The following is a 17,944-nucleotide window of genomic DNA, read 5'->3' on the forward strand; positions in this document are numbered from 1 at the left end:
TATATTTCTAAGATATATATTGATTTCATATATAATTATCACAACTATTATTTTTTTTTTCTTTCGCTTTTTTGACTTGTAGGCTTGTGGGGAGTCCATGAAATGCGCATACATGTAAGACAGAGTAGCCCAAAACTGAACTGGCCCATTGAAAGCCCATTGACATTACATGCATTCTGCATCAGTGCCAGTGCTAGCAAGTTCCGACCAATTGATTTCTTCTTCACTGTGTTTCCTCGTAGTTCTGAAATATGGATCGGAGCTCCTTCTCCCCTGGGACCCGGAAAACCCGACCTAAATCCGAGATATATTCCACCTTCGTGGTCCACGACGATGAAGAAGATGACGACGGCGGAACCTACCGGCGGCGGAAATCCGGAAGCGCGGGACCACAGGACGATCCGTACGCGACAATGGTCTACAAAGACAACGGCCACGGCGTTGGCGGCGATGACGACGACGACGAAGATTCGTCTCTCCCTCCGCTCCTCAAGCGCCTCCCCAAGGACTTCGGCGGCGGAGCGCCGCTGGACTACGACTACGACGATGACGACGAAAATTCCGGCGATTTTGGCACCGTGATCGTGAAGACCGATCGGAGCCGGCAGCGCGATCGGTCTTCTTCAGGATTGGCTTCACCGGCGGGGTCGACCTGGAAGGGTCGGAGTTATTCTCAGGCGAGTCCTATGAACAGGCTCGGCGGCGGCGAGGTTGATGATGAAGACGACGGAGAAGACAGCGGAGGTTTTTCAACCTTTGTTGTGCGTTCGACGGTGAGGTCCGGCGAGAGAGAGACTGTAAGCGGAACGGTGGTGCGGCGGACGAGTGGCAGCGGCGGCAGTTCGACGATGGAGAGGGCGGTGGCGAGCATGCAAGCTGTGGGAGAAGTTGGATTCGGGAAGCAGAGGAAGGGAAGTGGATCCTCGCATAACGAGGAGGGTAGGCAGCAATTAGTAACGACCAAGGTATCGTCGAGTTCGATCCCTGATAGTGTTATCAGAGAGGATCCTACGACCAAGTACGAATTGCTCAACGAACTTGGTAGGTACTTTTATATTCACTCGTGCTTTTCATTTCTAATGGATTACGTATTTTGAATTGTTGTAACAATGGTGTTGTTGAAGTTTGGTTTTCGTGGGTGATGGATGGCAGGGAAGGGGTCCTATGGGGCTGTTTACAAAGCTAGGGATTTTAGAACCTCAGAGATGGTTGCTATCAAAGTCATATCATTATCTGAAGGGGTGAGTTTCTGTTCTTTTTATGTTCAGATTAGATACTTGCATTCGGTCATTTGATTAGTTAGACTGAGTTTGAGCTGTTGCCAATGAACGAAGATGATTCTTGTGCTTATTAGGAGGAGGGATATGAGGAAATCCGTGGTGAGATTGAGATGTTACAACAATGTAATCATCCGAATGTTGTCCGTTATCTTGGAAGCTATCAAGGAGAAGAGTATCTTTGGGTAAGAAGTCTTTTCTAACCTGAACTCATTGTTCATATGGCACTGTATTTTTGAAACTCTTTCTGGATTGAGAGTTTTCTAGTTACTTGCGAGTAATGATGTGTTCTGTTTGTGTGAGCTTCCTTATGGTTATGGTGATTAGCTAATGATTTTTTTGGAGGGATGTCTTTGATAAATATGATGAGAGACAGGCAATCTTTTTCTTGTTTGGCTTTTGTTTGTTATTGTTTCTTTCACTAGGACCCCTTTTTTCAATCCTGATTTTCAACTGATGTGCTTACCTACTCCCTACCTCTTTTGTATAAACTTTCTTAATGCAAATGACGTGTCTGATTTTTCTTGTTAGAATATGGTTTCTGTTAGAATATTAGATATGATATGATTAGATAGGATTGGATACCATCTTATCCGTAAATATTCTGACTGTATTAGGATTAGGTTTGGGCCTTTCACTTAAGCCCATTAGGGTCTCTATATATTGTAACTCTCTGACACAGATCAATACACAACATATTATTTTATATTCAAGTTGGTATCAGAGCTCTTTCGTTCTGGGAACCCTCGCTTCCGCTTAGAAACCTTGTTTTTTGCTTTAAAACCTAAGCCCACTGCTTAGGAGTCCTCTTTCTTGCCGTGCGTCCTTCCGGCAAGCCTTTTAGGGCTGTAAACAGCCTCTGAGTGATTTTTCCAAACGCGTCAGCACCTCCGACGGCCACCGGAACCACCGCCCGCCGTCAGAATCACTGTTCAGGCAACCGGAGACTTTTTCCGGCGACTTTTCCGACCAAACTTCACGCGATCAGGACCCTCTCTTCCCGGCGACCAGGTCTGTGGTGGTCCGGTCAGCAACGCATCTCCCATGCGCCGTCACGCGCCACCTGTCTTCTCTGCGCGTGGGCTTCACGCGCCACCTTCTGCCGGCGCGTGAGCACTATTCCGGCGGCTTTTTCCGACCGGTCTTGGACAGAGAAGCTCGCCTTCTCCTCCCCTTTCTGGATCTGTGATTGTTTCTCTGTGGGTCTGACCTTAGACGCGTGGTTCTTCTTGATTGGATATCGTTTGTCTTCGTTTACGGCTTTTATATTTTATCTTTAAATGGCAGCAGCATCTCCTGATCTCTCGGAGGTTAACTCTCCTTCTATTGTTGCAAATATAGCTCAGTCAGACAATGCATCATTTGGTTCAGGTTCGGACTATGCTGCACTCCAAACCCCTCTCAGGAAGGCTTCTCCTCAGTCTCAGCCTTATACTGGTAATCCCGTTGCTTGTGTTTCTCATTCTACATCACTTGGCACTTGGATATTTGACTCCGGAGCTACCGATCATCTCTGTGGTAATAAGGAACTCTTTACATCTCTTACTTATTCTGATCATTTACCGTCTTTTACCCTTGCGGATGGAACCAAAGCCCCAGTTCGTGGGATTGGACAAGCTCGTCCGACCTCTACCTTGGCCCTGACATCTGTCTATTACATTCCTGGCATCCCTTATAACTTAATTTCTATTAGTAAGTTGATCGACTCCCTCACTTGCACCATTACTTTCTCTAACCATTCTGTTTCTGTGCAGGATCCGGGTACGGGGAAAATGATTGGAGTGGGTCGTGAGTCACGGGGGCTTTATTATCTGGATGTGCCTCGTCCTTCAGTAGCATGCTCTCTCACAGAATCTCCACAACTTATCCACAGTCGCCTTGGTCATCCAAGTCTTTCAAAGTTGCAGAAAATGGTTCCTCTTTTGTCCGGTCTTCAGTCTTTAGATTGTGTGTCATGTCAACAAGGGAAGCATACACGCTCCTCTTTTGCCAGTCGAGTCAATAAACGAGCTGATGCCCCTTTCTCTCTTGTTCATTCAGATATCTGGGGTCCAAGTCGTACCTTGTCTGTCTTAGGTTTTCGGTATTTCGTTACCTTTATTGATGATTTTTCCCGTTGCACTTGGACCTATTTAATGAAAAATCGTTCCGAGTTATTTTCAATTTATAAAAAGTTTTCTACTGAGATCCATACTCAATTTGGTGTTTCTATTCGTATTCTACGTAGTGATAATGCTAAGGAATATGTTTCTATTGATTTTTCTAATTTCTTGGCCACACAAGGTACTTTACATCAAACTACTTGTCCTCACACTCCACAACAAAATGGGGTGGCTGAACGTAAAAACAGACATCTCATTGAAACTGCCCGTAACCTTCTTATTCATATGCAGGTTCCCCTTCACTTCTGGGCAGATGCTGTACTCATCTCTTGTTTTCTCATCAATCGCATGCCTTCATCTGTGCTCCACAATGACATTCCTTATAATCTATTGCTTCCAGATGTTCCTCTTTATCCTCTAACTCCACATGTCTTTGGTTGTACTTGTTTTGTTCATGATCTCACTCCTGGTAAGGATAAGTTAACATCCAAAGCCTTTCAGTGTATCTTTCTTGGTTATTCTCGTCTTCAAAAGGGTTATCGTTGTTATTCTCCCGACCTTAAGCGTTACTTAGTTTCCGCTGATGTCACTTTTCTTGATCAACAACCCTTTAATTCTATCCCATCTCAGATGTCACAGGTTGATCATGTACTTCCTGTCCCTTTTCTTGACTTGTCTTTGCCAGCTGCAGGTGCTTCTATTCCAGATGAGCAACCTATTGCTTCTATACCTGAGGACCGTCCACTTCTCACCTATCAGCGTCGCAAAACTGTGCCTCCTGTCGACTCGACTCTTGCTGACTCATCGCCCACTGCTGTTGCTTCTTCCCCTCCGGATCCTCCATCAGAGACTCTTCCCATTGCTCAAAGAAAAGGTACACGTACTACTCGTAACCCTTATCCTCTTTATACCTTTTTGAGTTATGACGGTCTTTCTTCACCTCATTTCACCTTTGTTTCTAGTCTTTCTTCTATTTCTATTCCTAAAACCACAGGTGAAGCACTTTCCCACCCAGGGTGGCGCCAAGCAATGCTTGATGAGATGACTGCACTTCATTCCAATGGCACTTGGGACCTTGTTTCTGCTCCTCCAGAGAAATCTATAGTTGGTTGTCGCTGGGTTTTTACTGTGAAAGTTGGACCTGATGGCCATATTGATCGTCTCAAGGCACGTTTAGTTGCCAAGGGTTTTACTCAAATCTTTGGCCTTGATTATAGCGATACATTTTCTCCGGTCGCTAAGATGGCGTCAGTCCGTCTCTTTCTTGCCCTTGCTGCTGTTCGTCACTGGCCACTCCTTCAACTTGACATCAAAAATGCCTTTCTTCATGGTGATTTACAAGACGAAGTTTACATGGAGCAACCATCTGGTTTTGTTGCTCAGGGGAGTCTAGAAAGGTGTGTCGTCTTCGGAAATCCTTATATGGTCTCAAGCAGTCTCCTCGAGCATGGTTCAGTCGCTTCAGTTCTGCTGTTCAGGCGTTTGGCTTAATCCGCAGTAAAGTTGACCATTCTGTGTTTTATAGGATTACATCTCCTGATAAGTGTATCTATTTGTTAGTCTATGTTGACGACATCATTCTCACCGGAAGTGATCAAGACGGAATTCGTCAGTTAAAACAGCATTTGTTTAGTACATTTCAAACAAAGGACCTTGGGAAGCTGCATTACTTCTTGGGAATTGAGGTGGCGCAATCCAGACAGGGCATTTCTATCTGTCAAAGGAAATATGCCTTGGATATCCTAGAAGAAACTGGTATGTTGGGGAGTAAACCAGTTGATACACCTATGGATCCTAATGTCAAGTTATTACCCGGACAGGGGGAGCCGTTATCTGATCCTGGACGTTATCGGAGGCTAATTGGGAAGCTTAACTATCTTATTGTGATTAGGCCAGATATTTCTTTCGCTGTTAGTACGGCTAGTCAGTTTCTTGATTCCCCTTGTGATTCACATTGGGATGCTGCTGTGAGGATCCTCCGATACATCAAAGGAGCATCAGGAAAAGGTTTGTTGTATTCAGATCAGGGAAATACAAAAATTTGTGGTTATTCAGATGCTGATTGGGCAGGATCACCCTCGGACAGGCGCTCTACTTCTGGCTATTGTGTCTTCTTTGGAGGAAACTTAATTTCGTGGAAGAGCAAGAAACAACCTGTTGTTGCTCGATCTAGTGCAGAAGCTGAGTATCGTGCAATGGCAAATGCTACCTGTGAGTTAGTCTGGTTAAAGCAGTTGATTCAGGAGCTTCATCTTTGTGAACAGAAACAACCCATGACACTCATCTGTGATACTCAAGCTGCGCTACATATATCCTCTAATCCTGTCTTTCATGAGAGGACCAAACATATAGAGATTGATTGTCACTTCATTCGAGAAAAGCTTCAGTCAGGAGAAATCAAGACTGCTTTCGTCAACTCCTCTGATCAACTAGCGGATGTTTTCACTAAAGCTCTTAGAGGTCCTCGGGTTGAATACATTTGTAACAAGCTTGGTGCTCATAATATATACGCACCAGCTTGAGGGGGAGTGTTAGAATATTAGATATGATATGATTAGATATGATTGGATACCATCTTATCCGTAAATATTCTGACTGTATTCTGACTGTATTAGGATTAGGTTTGGGCCTTTCACTTAAGCCCATTAGGGTCTCTATATATTGTAACTCTCTGACACAGATCAATACACAACATATTATTTTATATTCAAGTGTTTCTGAATTCTGATTAAGATTTTTGGCAGATAGTGATGGAGTACTGTGGCGGTGGAAGTGTTGCCGATCTGATGAATGTGACTGATGAATCACTGGATGAGGGTCAAATAGCATATATCTGTAGAGAAGCACTGAAGGTATAGTTGATTGACTGGATAAGCACTGGATGTATTGACTGATTATATCCTATTTGTTGATTTTTCCTGTAACCTCTTCTAAAGATTTCAGCTGAGATGTTCTTGATTGCTGCAAATAGATTTTGGAGAACAAAATAGTTTATCAGAATTTTTTGTACCAAGTTTTCTGCTGTGTGTGTGTCTGTATGTTTTTGTTTTCTAATGTTTTCCTTAATTATGTGCAGGGACTTGACTATTTGCACTCAATTTTCAAAGTCCATAGGGACATTAAAGGTGGGAATATCTTGTTGACTGAGCAAGGAGATGTCAAGCTAGGTGAGGACACTAGTTATATTTGTGCAACATCAGCTGAAGTGCTCTTATCTATTTAATGATCATTGCTGATGATTATCATGTTTTCTAGCACATGAAAAGCATCAATATTATACATTCAATAAGTTGTCTCTTTTTTCCCCCTTCTCAAATAAATGTTAAATTCACTCATTTGTGTTGTAATTTTTCATTGAATTCTCATTTAGCAAGTAGCAGCAATGTCTTAGCTTATATGATTTAGATCAGGGGTGTCAAAACAGGTTATGACACGTGGGTCGACCCGTGAACGACACAAAAATTTGTGTTTGGGTTGACCCACAAAAAAATTCGTGTCATGTTCGTGTTGGGAAAAATGACCTGCAAAAAATTTGTGTCGCATGTCAAATCCGTGTTGACGTGTATTTTTTTAATTATTTATTATTATTATTTTAATTATTTTTTTTAAAATTTCATTCCATTTTCTTTATTTTTTTGGTCAATTACCGTTTTGACCCCTATTTTGCGTGTTATTTGTGTCGTGTCAACTTGCAAAAAATTCGTGTCATGTTCGTGTTGAAGATTTTGACACGAATAAAAATTCGTGTCGTGTTCGTGTTGATGTATTCGTGTCGTGTCAACATGTTTTGACACCCCTAATTTAGATGGATGGATAGAACAACTACTCTTCGTGTTAAACTATCGTATAAGATACCCTCTAGAAGCTATTTCTTCTACGAATGAGTGATTGCATGTAGATAATTTTCATACTTAATAAACCACGCCCCATTAAATCTCGACTAGCGAGGGTAGGGGTGAGGACAATTCTTGTATGCAGCCTTACCCTTGTATATTTGTAAAGAGACTGTTTCTTGGATTTGAACTCGTAACCTTTCGGTCACAAAGGAGTAGCTTTACCATTGCTGTAAGCGTGCCTTCTAATTTCCATACTTAATGTAACTACAAAATGGTCATGTGGTTGGGTCCCCTTATATTGAAAGATAAGGCTAATATTCTTCACATGGAATTAAAATTTTCAATTGATTGGTCTTAATTCATCATGGTGTTTACAATTAGAGCTGTCCTTATCTTTTGAGTAAGTACAGTTGTTAATAGTAATATATCTTCTAATAGGTGCTTGCCCATGCACGCACCAATATTAGGATTTTGGAAGGAGAACCTGACATTTTATTTGTTAACAATTAACGCTTTCTTCCGTTCCTAGTTATTCCAATGTTAACTAAAAATAAGATTGATAGCATTCAGATTTTCATATTTTAATATCACTTCCTATACAAAGATTAAATTTACAGACATCTCCAAGTTTAATGCTGATGACTTCAAAAACTCTGGAATGTACTACAAATTTATTATTTGATAGTCAATGCATTTAAATTTAGTTGTCAGCAGCATGTTATGAGGTGGATTTTGTTCTGTATATCGAGGTTAAAATTGACTGGTAATTAGGCTTCTAGGAAATTGGAGGAAGATATTGTAACAAGCAATTCTCTATGTACATGTAAGAATTTCTCTATGTATGTTCACTTCACCCATGCTTTCTGCATTTGTTTAAATTTGGATTTCATATCTAAGGCATTATTATTCTTGGACTTATGACAACAGACTGATTAAGAATCCTGGTTGACAATGAGCAGGGGATTTTGGTGTTGCTGCACAGCTTACGAGGACTATGTCAAAGCGCAATACGGTAGTTGTTGTGTAAACCTATTATTTGAATGATATTGAGTCAGATAATATGTGATGTGAGAAATAGGAACATTGTTTTAAAAGCTTAGAGGCCAAAGTTATGGTTTAGATGTAAGATTATTTATTTTTGATTAAATAGCAAGGTCAAGAATAAACTATTTTAACTTGCGTCACTGTATTTCAATTTTGGAATAAATATTAAATTAGAGCAAAAGTGAAAGGTTGCTATTAAGTGCTCAGCCTACGTGGTGACTGCATATCTTTATGTTTTTTGTTTGAATAAACTGTTTCTAGACATCCATCTCTGATTTTCTTCTAGCTAACAAACATCTGTCCCTGCATATTTATATTGTGTTTGCTTATTTAAGGTATGTGTTCTTTCCAACCCAATTGTACCCTTAAATTGAGATGGAGATTATTGTCTTTTGTGCACTGCTGCCGCTACATGAATATCCCGAGTTCCTGACAGTGGCATTGGCTTTGGTTACAAGTGTGCACCAATCAATAAAAAAAGTTGATTGGTTCTAGTATTTTTTACTCAATCTTTTGGTGCATGTAGCCATGTAGTTCTGAATAATTTGTACTGGAGGACATGTTCAATTCCCCATCCTAGTTTCTGTGTGCAAAAACTTTTTGTGACCTTCGAGTTGTTCTCAGTCTCGTTATAATTACTTCTTGAAAGTGACATGCACTTATATATTCAAAGTATTTTCCCAATAACTAGTTACTGCATTTGACTTGCATTGAGGTGTTTTTTGTGTTTTTTATATGGACATGTTATTCATTCTTTTATCCTGCAGGACTTTTGATGTTTTAGTTTAATGTGCTTGTAGTTCATTGGAACCCCCCATTGGATGGCTCCGGAAGTTATTCAAGAAAGTCGGTATGATGGAAAGGTATTGTGCTTTCCAGAATTTGCCAACCTGGTTTTCTTAGTTGCCACTAATGCATCTCCTCCTTGCTTTATTTCCATTTGCTTCTCCTTTTTCTTATTCTGTAGTCTGTAGATGGTTCTTAGGTTAGTAGTAAAAAACAGTTGTGCTATATTGCCTGACTACAGCATATATACGTGCATATATATAGTAAGTTTTATTTTCAATTGAAGAAAGGATTTTTTTTTAAATATTTGTGAGTTTCAAGATTTTTCTTCCTTCTTGGACCTCGTTCAAAATGTGATAGTGTTGATTTTATTTCTTGGATGCTTGATAAGCAATGAAATAATTATTCGTGGGAAAGTGAATGGAGGAATTGTATTGAAATGGAAATTACAATATTATGCAGTTTCCGTAAGTTAGTGGTTCAGATAATCAGAAACAGGAATGCAAATGGCTTTGAATTTTGAGGGAAGTGGTCGTAATGAATAGTAACTAATTGTATACAAAGTATGATTACAGTTCATCTCTGGTTAGAAATGTTATTCTTTGAAACCTTGTACAAGAAGTTGCTATTTTTTTAGTGTCTGCATTCTAGTGAAAAACCTGAGAACAAATTACTATGAATGAATAAGCAGTCATACAGTAATCAAAATATCTTGTTAAAACCTAGTCGGCACTTCTTTATGATGTGAGACACCGGAGATGTGAGATATCATGACAGTATAGGCATGTGAGTTACTGAGTTGTGTCTCTTCCCTTGCGGAAAATGTAAAATTAGTGGTGAGAATGAAGATCAAGAACTGGAAATATTCATGGCAATCATTCGAGAAGATGAAATTATTAAATTATCTGTGAATGTATCGAGCAATATAATACTGAAGTAAAATTGTGAATACTCTCATTGGAACTTTTCTAGAACCATTGACTTTGTAATTTATCTGGTACATATTAGAAAATACTAATTTATCAATAGAAAACTAGGCCAGTAATGATGTTAGTTTCTAAGCTAGGTTACTTTTATATCAGGAAACTTGGAAAAGGATCAGTAATATTTTGATTCAGTTCTATTTCTTCTTACAATATATCATTAATCAATGTCAAGATAAGTACATAGTTCTAATATGAAGTATTGCATAATTAGATAATTGGACTCACCTGTATATGATATGGTTTTATTTATTTAACCATGTTTTTCAGGTAGATGTGTGGGCTCTTGGTGTGTCTGCAATTGAAATGGCTGAGGTATTTTCTGTTCTTTCTTGGGTGATTCTAAGGTGGTGCAGGGAACAACTTATATTAGTTTGTGCTCAAGCTCCCTTCTGGGTACCCAAAATCATCTGGGTCCCCACTCCTATTACAGGAATTCCATGAAGGAAAGTTTATTATAAGTTTATGTTGTTGGGTTGTTGTCTATATACTGTTATTTATGGTATCAGCTCATGTTATTAAGTGGAAGCTTTATGTTAGGTCTCTTTCTTTATCCCGATGCTTATTAAAAAAATTCACTCATTCTCATGCTTGTATATGCTTAAATTCTGTTACCATAATTTCCAGGGTATGCCTCCAAGATCAGACGTGCATCCGATGAGGGTTAGTAACTTTGTACTTATTTGATATTGACTGTTTTATTAATAAAATAATATCTCTTCCCTCCTTCTTTCTCTTAAGTAATGTTTAACTGATAATTTATATTGATGTTCATATAATGTTCAGAGGATTTATCATTTCGTCCACTGTTACATGTTTGTCAGCTGGGAGGAATTTTTATTTTCGAGTAGGTGAATTAGGACGGAGAAACAGAAGAGTAACTAAGATAAATAGAAGTGACAACTGACACGCAATTGGTTAGAGGGAATGTACTCTGAAGAACTTGGTTAATTGCACACTTCCATAAGGCTTAGCCCTTTATGCTTCTTCAAAAGCTTCTGATACTGGAGCTTATCATAGTGCTAGGCCTGAGCCTGGGCCTTAATTTTGCCAATTTTCGAAGGGCCCGAGTCTGAAATCTGACAAATTTCTTTGTATAATTATGTCCTAAGCCTAGCTTGCAATCATGTTTATCTGAAACTATACAATAAAATCTGTTCCAAATACAAAGGGTAACCATGATTCATTAAAAACTCCAAAGGTCATGCAACATGGGCAGCGAAAATTTACAAGCTACTGCATACTGACCAACCTAAAATAAAATAAAAATAGAGAGAATCTTGCCTACTTCTTTGAGATATTCAGAGGAAGGTTTCATTTGTGTTATTGCTATTTATGTTATTTGATGAACCATTGATCAATAGACTTGTCTAAATGAACTGCAATTGGTTGCGTTGTGGCTCCAAAACACAAAGTAATTGATTGTTGTTCAAAAAAAATTACAAGAATAACATTTGTTAGAAGAGATCCAATGAGTTTTAAATTTACATTTTTAGTTATAATGGCATGCTTTATTTTCATTTATTTGGGGTAAATTGTATAATGATGTATCTTTTGTTTTTTTGTAGGTTTTATTCATGATATCCATCGAACCAGCTCCAATGCTTGAGGACAAAGAAAAATGGTTTATTTCTATACTATAATATCCAAGCTATACTTTAGCAGCTAATTTGTGAATCAGTGAGCTTGAAGAGTTACTTTTTGATGATCTAGAATGCTATTTGGTTTGGTTTAGATAATCCTAGTGATCTTTTTCCTCGTGCTATATTATATATTATGCTTGTTTTGTCTTTTATGAAGTCAGTGCCGAGTCACTGTTTTCTGCAATACTTGTACTATACAATCTTTCACTTTTAGACTTCATTATAATCTTAAAAGACACTCTATATTAAGATGTCATGTTAAATTGAAACCTCTTGTATGGTAAAAGTGAGAACTTGTGCTATCTCTTATTAGTTGTCTTTAAGATAGATGCTTAAGTTATGTATAAGCAAGAACCTCTTTTATTGACCTACTTAAGTTACATTTAAAGTTTGAACAAAATCTTGTAAACACATTTGCTCCTTCCCTTCTGTGAATCTAACACATTCATTGAAATGGTAGTACACTTTTATGCATTAAGGAGTAAGAATATAGGGTCGGCATTTTTTTTGTTGAGGAGGACTCCTTATACTCCAAATTCATTGTTATTTTTTCTCTTTGGCTTAATGAAATTTCTTTATACAAAAAAAAGAAAGAAAGAATACAAGTTTGGTGATTTGTTTGCCTAATGGTATAAACACAATATAAATTACCCTGATCATGTGTGCTAGTTAGTAAAGTTTCTCTTGATGTACTGCTGTCATTTTCATGGTGCCCATATCTTAGTGGTGTTCAAGATAGTGTCTCAATTCAGTGATTATACATTTGTGTATGACAATGTTTTTAATTTGTTTTTCTTTTGTAGGTCTCTGTATTTCCATGATTTTGTTGCAAAGTGCCTGACCAAAGAGCCTCGTCTCCGCCCTACAGCATCTGAGATGTTGAAGGTATGCTAATAAATATTGTTTCTAATGAAAATTTAGTGGCTATTAGGAGTCTTGAATTTGTTCAGAGCTATCCTTGTAAGTTAAAAAGTAGTGAGAAAGGAGAAAAAGTGAGTAACATAAAGAAGAGATGAAGTCAATCTGTATTTTGGGAGATTTAGAAGCTTCTTGATAGGAATAGATGGCGAATGGCTAGGTATAAAGCTGAGGGATTGGTGAAGCTTATTGTCTTGATGACTCTATTTTGCTTCTTTTTTGCGAGGAATAAAATTTAAACTATTAATCCTTCTCTGAGTATATGTTAATTCATAAAGATATATGTTTATTATTTAAGGTATTAATCCTTCTTTGAGAAAAAATGGTATTGCAAATGAATAACTTTTTTTTTTAACTTTATATAGGAAAACTTAAATAAAAAAACAATTTGTATCCCTTAATATGTTGTTAACTATGTTATAATTTGATAGTTGATTTCTTTGAAGCAATGATAAACAATATTAGTTATAAAAAAATATAGACATAAGTATATTCACTAATATATCTGTTGGTTAAAAAATGTGTACAATATTGGTTTAATTTTACTATTTAGTTTATGCATGAAAGTACTAAAATTAGAGCCTGGTATCATATTAGACCTGAAGTTTTTACAGTTCCTGTGATTTGAGCCATAATGGGTGGCTAGACAACTCCATATGTATGCCTTTATTAAATACCAAATTAATTTGGTTTATGCCTATCTAATCTGCAATTGCATATTTGCTTTCTTTAATTGTTGTATTTCCATTGAGTCAAGGTTCTTTTCTGTGGCTATGTAGCACAAATTCTTTGAAAAATGGAAAACTGGATCTGCTGCAATGTTGCCAAAACTAGAAAAGGCAAGGCAAATGAGGGCTTCAATGGCTTTGCAGGTGCAAACTCTTGCTCCAGCTGCATTGGGAGATCAGGTATGGCTAAAATTCCTCCCTTCCTCTCATTCTCTCTCCTTCTCTTTGTCTTCAGGCTCTCTTACACACATGCACATGTGCACATCTACTCAGACTCTTTCATCTCATCTACCTCCTAGATTTGAAAATTCCAAATAAGAAGGAAGTAATTTTCTGTGTAATACATGTTCTTAATCTGAAACAGTCAACGTTAGCCTCAAAGCTAAATGACGAATATGGAGATACTGTTCCATCCAGACCTCATAACATAGGGGTTGAAGGGGCTGCTGATCTTTCGTCACATGGGACTATGAGGAAGCTGCATAAGGTGGAAGATGTGGACACAAGTGACGGTTTGTGTTTCTTGCATCTCATCCATTGCTTGACTGAACTTTTTTTGTAAGGGTTGCTTAAAGTATGTGTTTTGCATTATATGGTGGAAGAAATTGGGCTTTGAATAGGCAGTGGGCATAAAAATTGCCACTTCATAGTCTGCTGAAATTGACAATGATTGGTCTGGTTGGACTTAGTTTGACCACCTTTTTGCATATTTGTGGTCTTGAACCTAGCTTTTAAGCACAATTGCTTAGCCATTGATGGACTGGTTTGGTTGTCATTCTGATTACAAGCAGTTGTCAAATGTATTTAACTTTTTTTTTTTTAATTATTATTATTAACTACTCATAATAACAAAATCATATTTTTGTATGTTTGAAATATAGTGTTAGAGGCTTTACTTCAATCCTCAGTCTATTGCTGGGATATTGTATGAATTATGATAGTTAATTTTTTCGACTTTAACTTTTAGCTTATAGTTTTTTAGGGTGAGGATGTGGGTGGGAGGGCAAAGGGCAAGTGGGTGACTGGTGTGGCTGTCTGCAAGGAGGAGCTTCTGTGTGGACAAACAAAAGTTATTGCATTCATTCATGCTTGTATTTAGAGCGAATGTGTGTTTATGTTGAAATCTCTCATAACTATTAGAAATGCTTCTTTTACTGGGTTTATGAAAGTTTATCTCATATATTGTACCTTTTCCGGCTGAACCATTGTATATGGTATATGATTTTTCCTATGCTGTCATCTTCAACTACAGTTATACTTGTTTGGATATAATTGTATTATATATTATTCAAGCACTATGTTGTTTATTTTGTTTATTTATATTTTTTTTCAATTTTACCAAATAATCTGGGTAGTGGTTATTTTGTAAACTTCGTGTGGTTATGCCACATGGGATGTAGACCAGGTGTTACCATGAATGCCACTGTAGTCAGGGATTACTAGGTTCAATCCTGACCTCAATTGTCACCATGCTACTTTCCGGCTGCCCAGACCGAGCATCTACTTATATTAAATCTGATTGGGTTGTGTTGTCTTTGTAGTTGTTGTCACTTAACCTATGTTTGGATTGAGAAAGAGCAAGTAGGGAGGAAAGAAAATTTTAAAAGTTTGATATTTTCTCTTGTTTGTTTGGGATATAGTTGTTGTTGACATTTCCTCTTGTTTGGTTGAAGAGAAAATGGAGACAAAAGTAAAGAAGAAATAAAATTCTTGAGAAACAAAAAATTCAAATTTTCTCTTCCTTTAAAAATTCAAATTTTTCTCTTCTCTCTTTTTCTTTCCTTTAATCTTTTCTAAAGTCTATATACTTCTTAAACTTGGAGAAATGAAGTTATTGTTTTTTTTGAAGTGCTTTTTTTTTCTGGGTGAAATATTGTGATTTATGTGGATTATTAGCAGGCAATTTTGGCACTGTAATAGTCCACGGAGATGAATTACATAAGATCACACAGGATGCAGATTCAGATTCCTTATCTGCTCTCACCAGTGACACTGGAGGCAGATTGGCTGACCCTGGGTACTTACCTATCTGTTTACCTCTGCTGCCTATATTTTTAGAGAAAGCATTTCTTTGTCATTCTGTCACCTTAATTTAAATAGTCTTAGCTTGTGCAAACTTGTAAAATATACATCATGCACTTATCAGAGCCCCTCTCTTCCTTTTGCTTTTGATTCCTCTCGTGTGCTAATGTTTCCTGTGGATAATATCTTAGGATTGAGAGTCAAAAAGTTGGTGAAACGAACACTGCCTCTTTTAGAGGATCTAGTTCTACTACAGATACCATACAATTGTCTTTACCTCGTTTAAGTAATTCAACTGAGCAGAACCTCACAACAGAAGGTAGTCATCAAGCACAAGCTGGAATTAGAAGTGATATAAGCACTAGCACACCGAAGAATGAAACAGTCAGCCGCAAAGCATTTGCTTTACAAGATAAGGTATTTTTGTAATTTGATTTATATATCTCCTACTGCGGTCAAACATAATATTCTCCTATGAGATCACTCCTTTTGAGCAGAGATTCTGTGTTTTTGGTTATTGGAGTCACTGTTTTGAGATTTTTAAGAGGTATAAGGACATTGTTTAATCTTCCTGCATCATTTGCTTGGCAAATATCTGGCTCTTTATATGTATATATCCGTATCTTTTGCATTCTTTTATGGCCTTCATGAATGTCTCTTGTGAGACTACAGTCTAAGATTTCTCATCTGTTTAAATATTTTTGCTATTGCAGCTTTGGTCAATTTATGCTGCTGGTAATACAGTGCCCATCCCATTCTTAAGGGCAACAGATATATCACCTATTGCTCTCCTGTCAGACAACGTGCTTGGTGGCATGCAACAGGATACCAGTGGAACTGGAACAGTGGAAGCATTGCAAGAGCTTTTTAGTGGTGATGGACAGTCCAAAAAGGGCCGGAGAGGATTAAATGAGGTGACTGTGTCTGTGTGTGTGTTCGCGTGCTTTTTATGCATTGTGAACTTCTTACAGTCATTTATATTTGTTTACTATTGACATGCAGCAGATGCCACTTCCTCCTAGCATTTACCAAAGATTAACATCAAGTTCTACTCTATTGAATTTGGCACAGGCTTTAGCTTACCATAAGATGTATGTCCCTTTCTCCCAATTTTACCACATTTACTTGAAAAAAATTGTTGTTTATTTGTGCAAAATTGCAAATGCTTGAATTGGATAACTATATAGGTTTTCACCTCTTTGTGCTTGTGTCAAGAAAGCACATATTGGGGCATTTGATTTCTGATCTGATGATTCCTTTCATCTCCTCCTGGGCATTTTGTATTGGGTTTCTATTTAAACGTGATTATTCTTAACGTAATTGCTTCTCTTGTTACTAGGTGTTACGAAGATATGCCACTGCAGGAGCTGCAAGCAACGCAGGAGCAGCGGACCATTCAAAATCTCTCTGACACACTTCGAACCATTCTTCGGTTGTAGGAAGGTAGATAGATCTTATTGCCTTTAGTCTAAATCCCCTACCCTTACTGGCTGCAAAAATCACCTGTGCCGTTTCTTGTCCCATTGATATGATAATTTCTTACAGATTAATGGCAGAGAAGCAATAGTTTTTTTTTGTTTTTCAAGGTGTATGGTTGTGTGATTGGTACTCAAGGTTTGCTAGTTTCTTTTCACTTTCTGAGTCTGTATTTAAGTAAACCCTAGAAGAATAGGGTTTAAGTAAGCTGTAACATATTTGTATGTAAATATTGTGTATCTTATATCTATCAACTAATAATGTTGCACGTACACATGCTGTAATCACTAGTGGGATTTTTGGAGTAATTCAAGAACTTTGTGTACCCATACTTCAATCACAAGATGGAGGTTTTCTCGAGTTTCGTTCAGTGGTTCCGTTTGGATTCGCATATCAGAATTAAGGTTTGTGTTCATGTGTCATGCACAATTTTTCAAAAAACATATCACAATTTTTATTTATTTATTATTATTATTATTATAAAACAAAGAGCAGCTTTAAGAGAAGTACGTGGAACCTTATTAATAGACAGGAGAGGTTCCTTCTCTTAAATTGCAATGTAACTTGCAAGCAATCTTCTCACATAATGTTTGTTAAAATCCATCGTAAATAAAAGAATATACGATACTAGTGTGAGTTTAAGAGAGTTGAATGAATTTTTTCCTAAATAAAGTACTGCATAAATCAAGAAGGTTAGCAGTAGAGCTTGATTAAGAGGTGGAATCAAGGATTTCTTTCGTCCCTCTACTTTGCAAGTCGGGATTTCATGGGGTGGTTAAAATAATGCATGAAGGGAATGCTTCTGACATGCATACTTTCCGAAGCCCATTTGTTTCCAACCATTGAAATAAGGAAAATAGATATGCGCGATCGAACAACCCAAGCATGAAAAACCAAAGAAATAGCAGTGCGAACGCTATATTATCTATAAGGATCACAAATATATCATAATGATTGGTAAATGAAGGCAACTTCATGAGAAATTGGCTCGGAACCGAAGATTGCTTCTTGATATATACTTGCGATTCCTCATATGTCTAGTCTTCAAGGTAAGATCTTAGTATACAGCTACTCTTCACATTAGCTCATTTTCAATAAGTCTACGACGTGTTGGCCTCTATCAACTAAA

The 17,944-nt window shown here is 37.7% G+C and overlaps 1 protein-coding gene across 4 annotated transcripts; it reads left to right on the forward strand.

The window, feature by feature from the left end:
• The first annotated feature begins 216 nt into the window (after window positions 1–216).
• LOC133300164 (serine/threonine-protein kinase 1) lies at window positions 217–17,138 on the forward strand. 4 transcript variants are annotated; one of them, XM_061499665.1, is made up of 18 exons: window positions 217–1,041; window positions 1,153–1,241; window positions 1,355–1,462; window positions 6,124–6,231; window positions 6,456–6,546; window positions 8,175–8,227; window positions 9,060–9,122; window positions 10,299–10,343; window positions 10,656–10,691; window positions 11,597–11,652; window positions 12,475–12,556; window positions 13,369–13,497; window positions 13,682–13,829; window positions 15,214–15,334; window positions 15,531–15,756; window positions 16,053–16,253; window positions 16,342–16,430; window positions 16,679–17,138. In XM_061499665.1, exons 1-18 carry the CDS (start codon window positions 252–254, stop codon window positions 16,776–16,778), a joined length of 2,535 nt encoding a protein of 844 aa, XP_061355649.1. In that variant the 5' UTR covers window positions 217–251; the 3' UTR covers window positions 16,779–17,138. The 4 variants fall into 4 exon arrangements, with proteins under 4 accessions (XP_061355649.1, XP_061355650.1, XP_061355651.1 ...); XM_061499666.1 differs by having other exon boundaries at window positions 16,345–16,430; XM_061499667.1 differs by having other exon boundaries at window positions 15,217–15,334.
• Window positions 17,139–17,944: the final 806 nt, after the last annotated feature.

Source organism: Gastrolobium bilobum, unplaced genomic scaffold (assembly GCF_033153095.1).
Source record: "Gastrolobium bilobum isolate Gb01-03AN ecotype WA unplaced genomic scaffold, APGP_CSIRO_Gbil_v1 utg2146, whole genome shotgun sequence".
NCBI classification, from domain to species: domain Eukaryota; kingdom Viridiplantae; phylum Streptophyta; class Magnoliopsida; order Fabales; family Fabaceae; genus Gastrolobium; species Gastrolobium bilobum.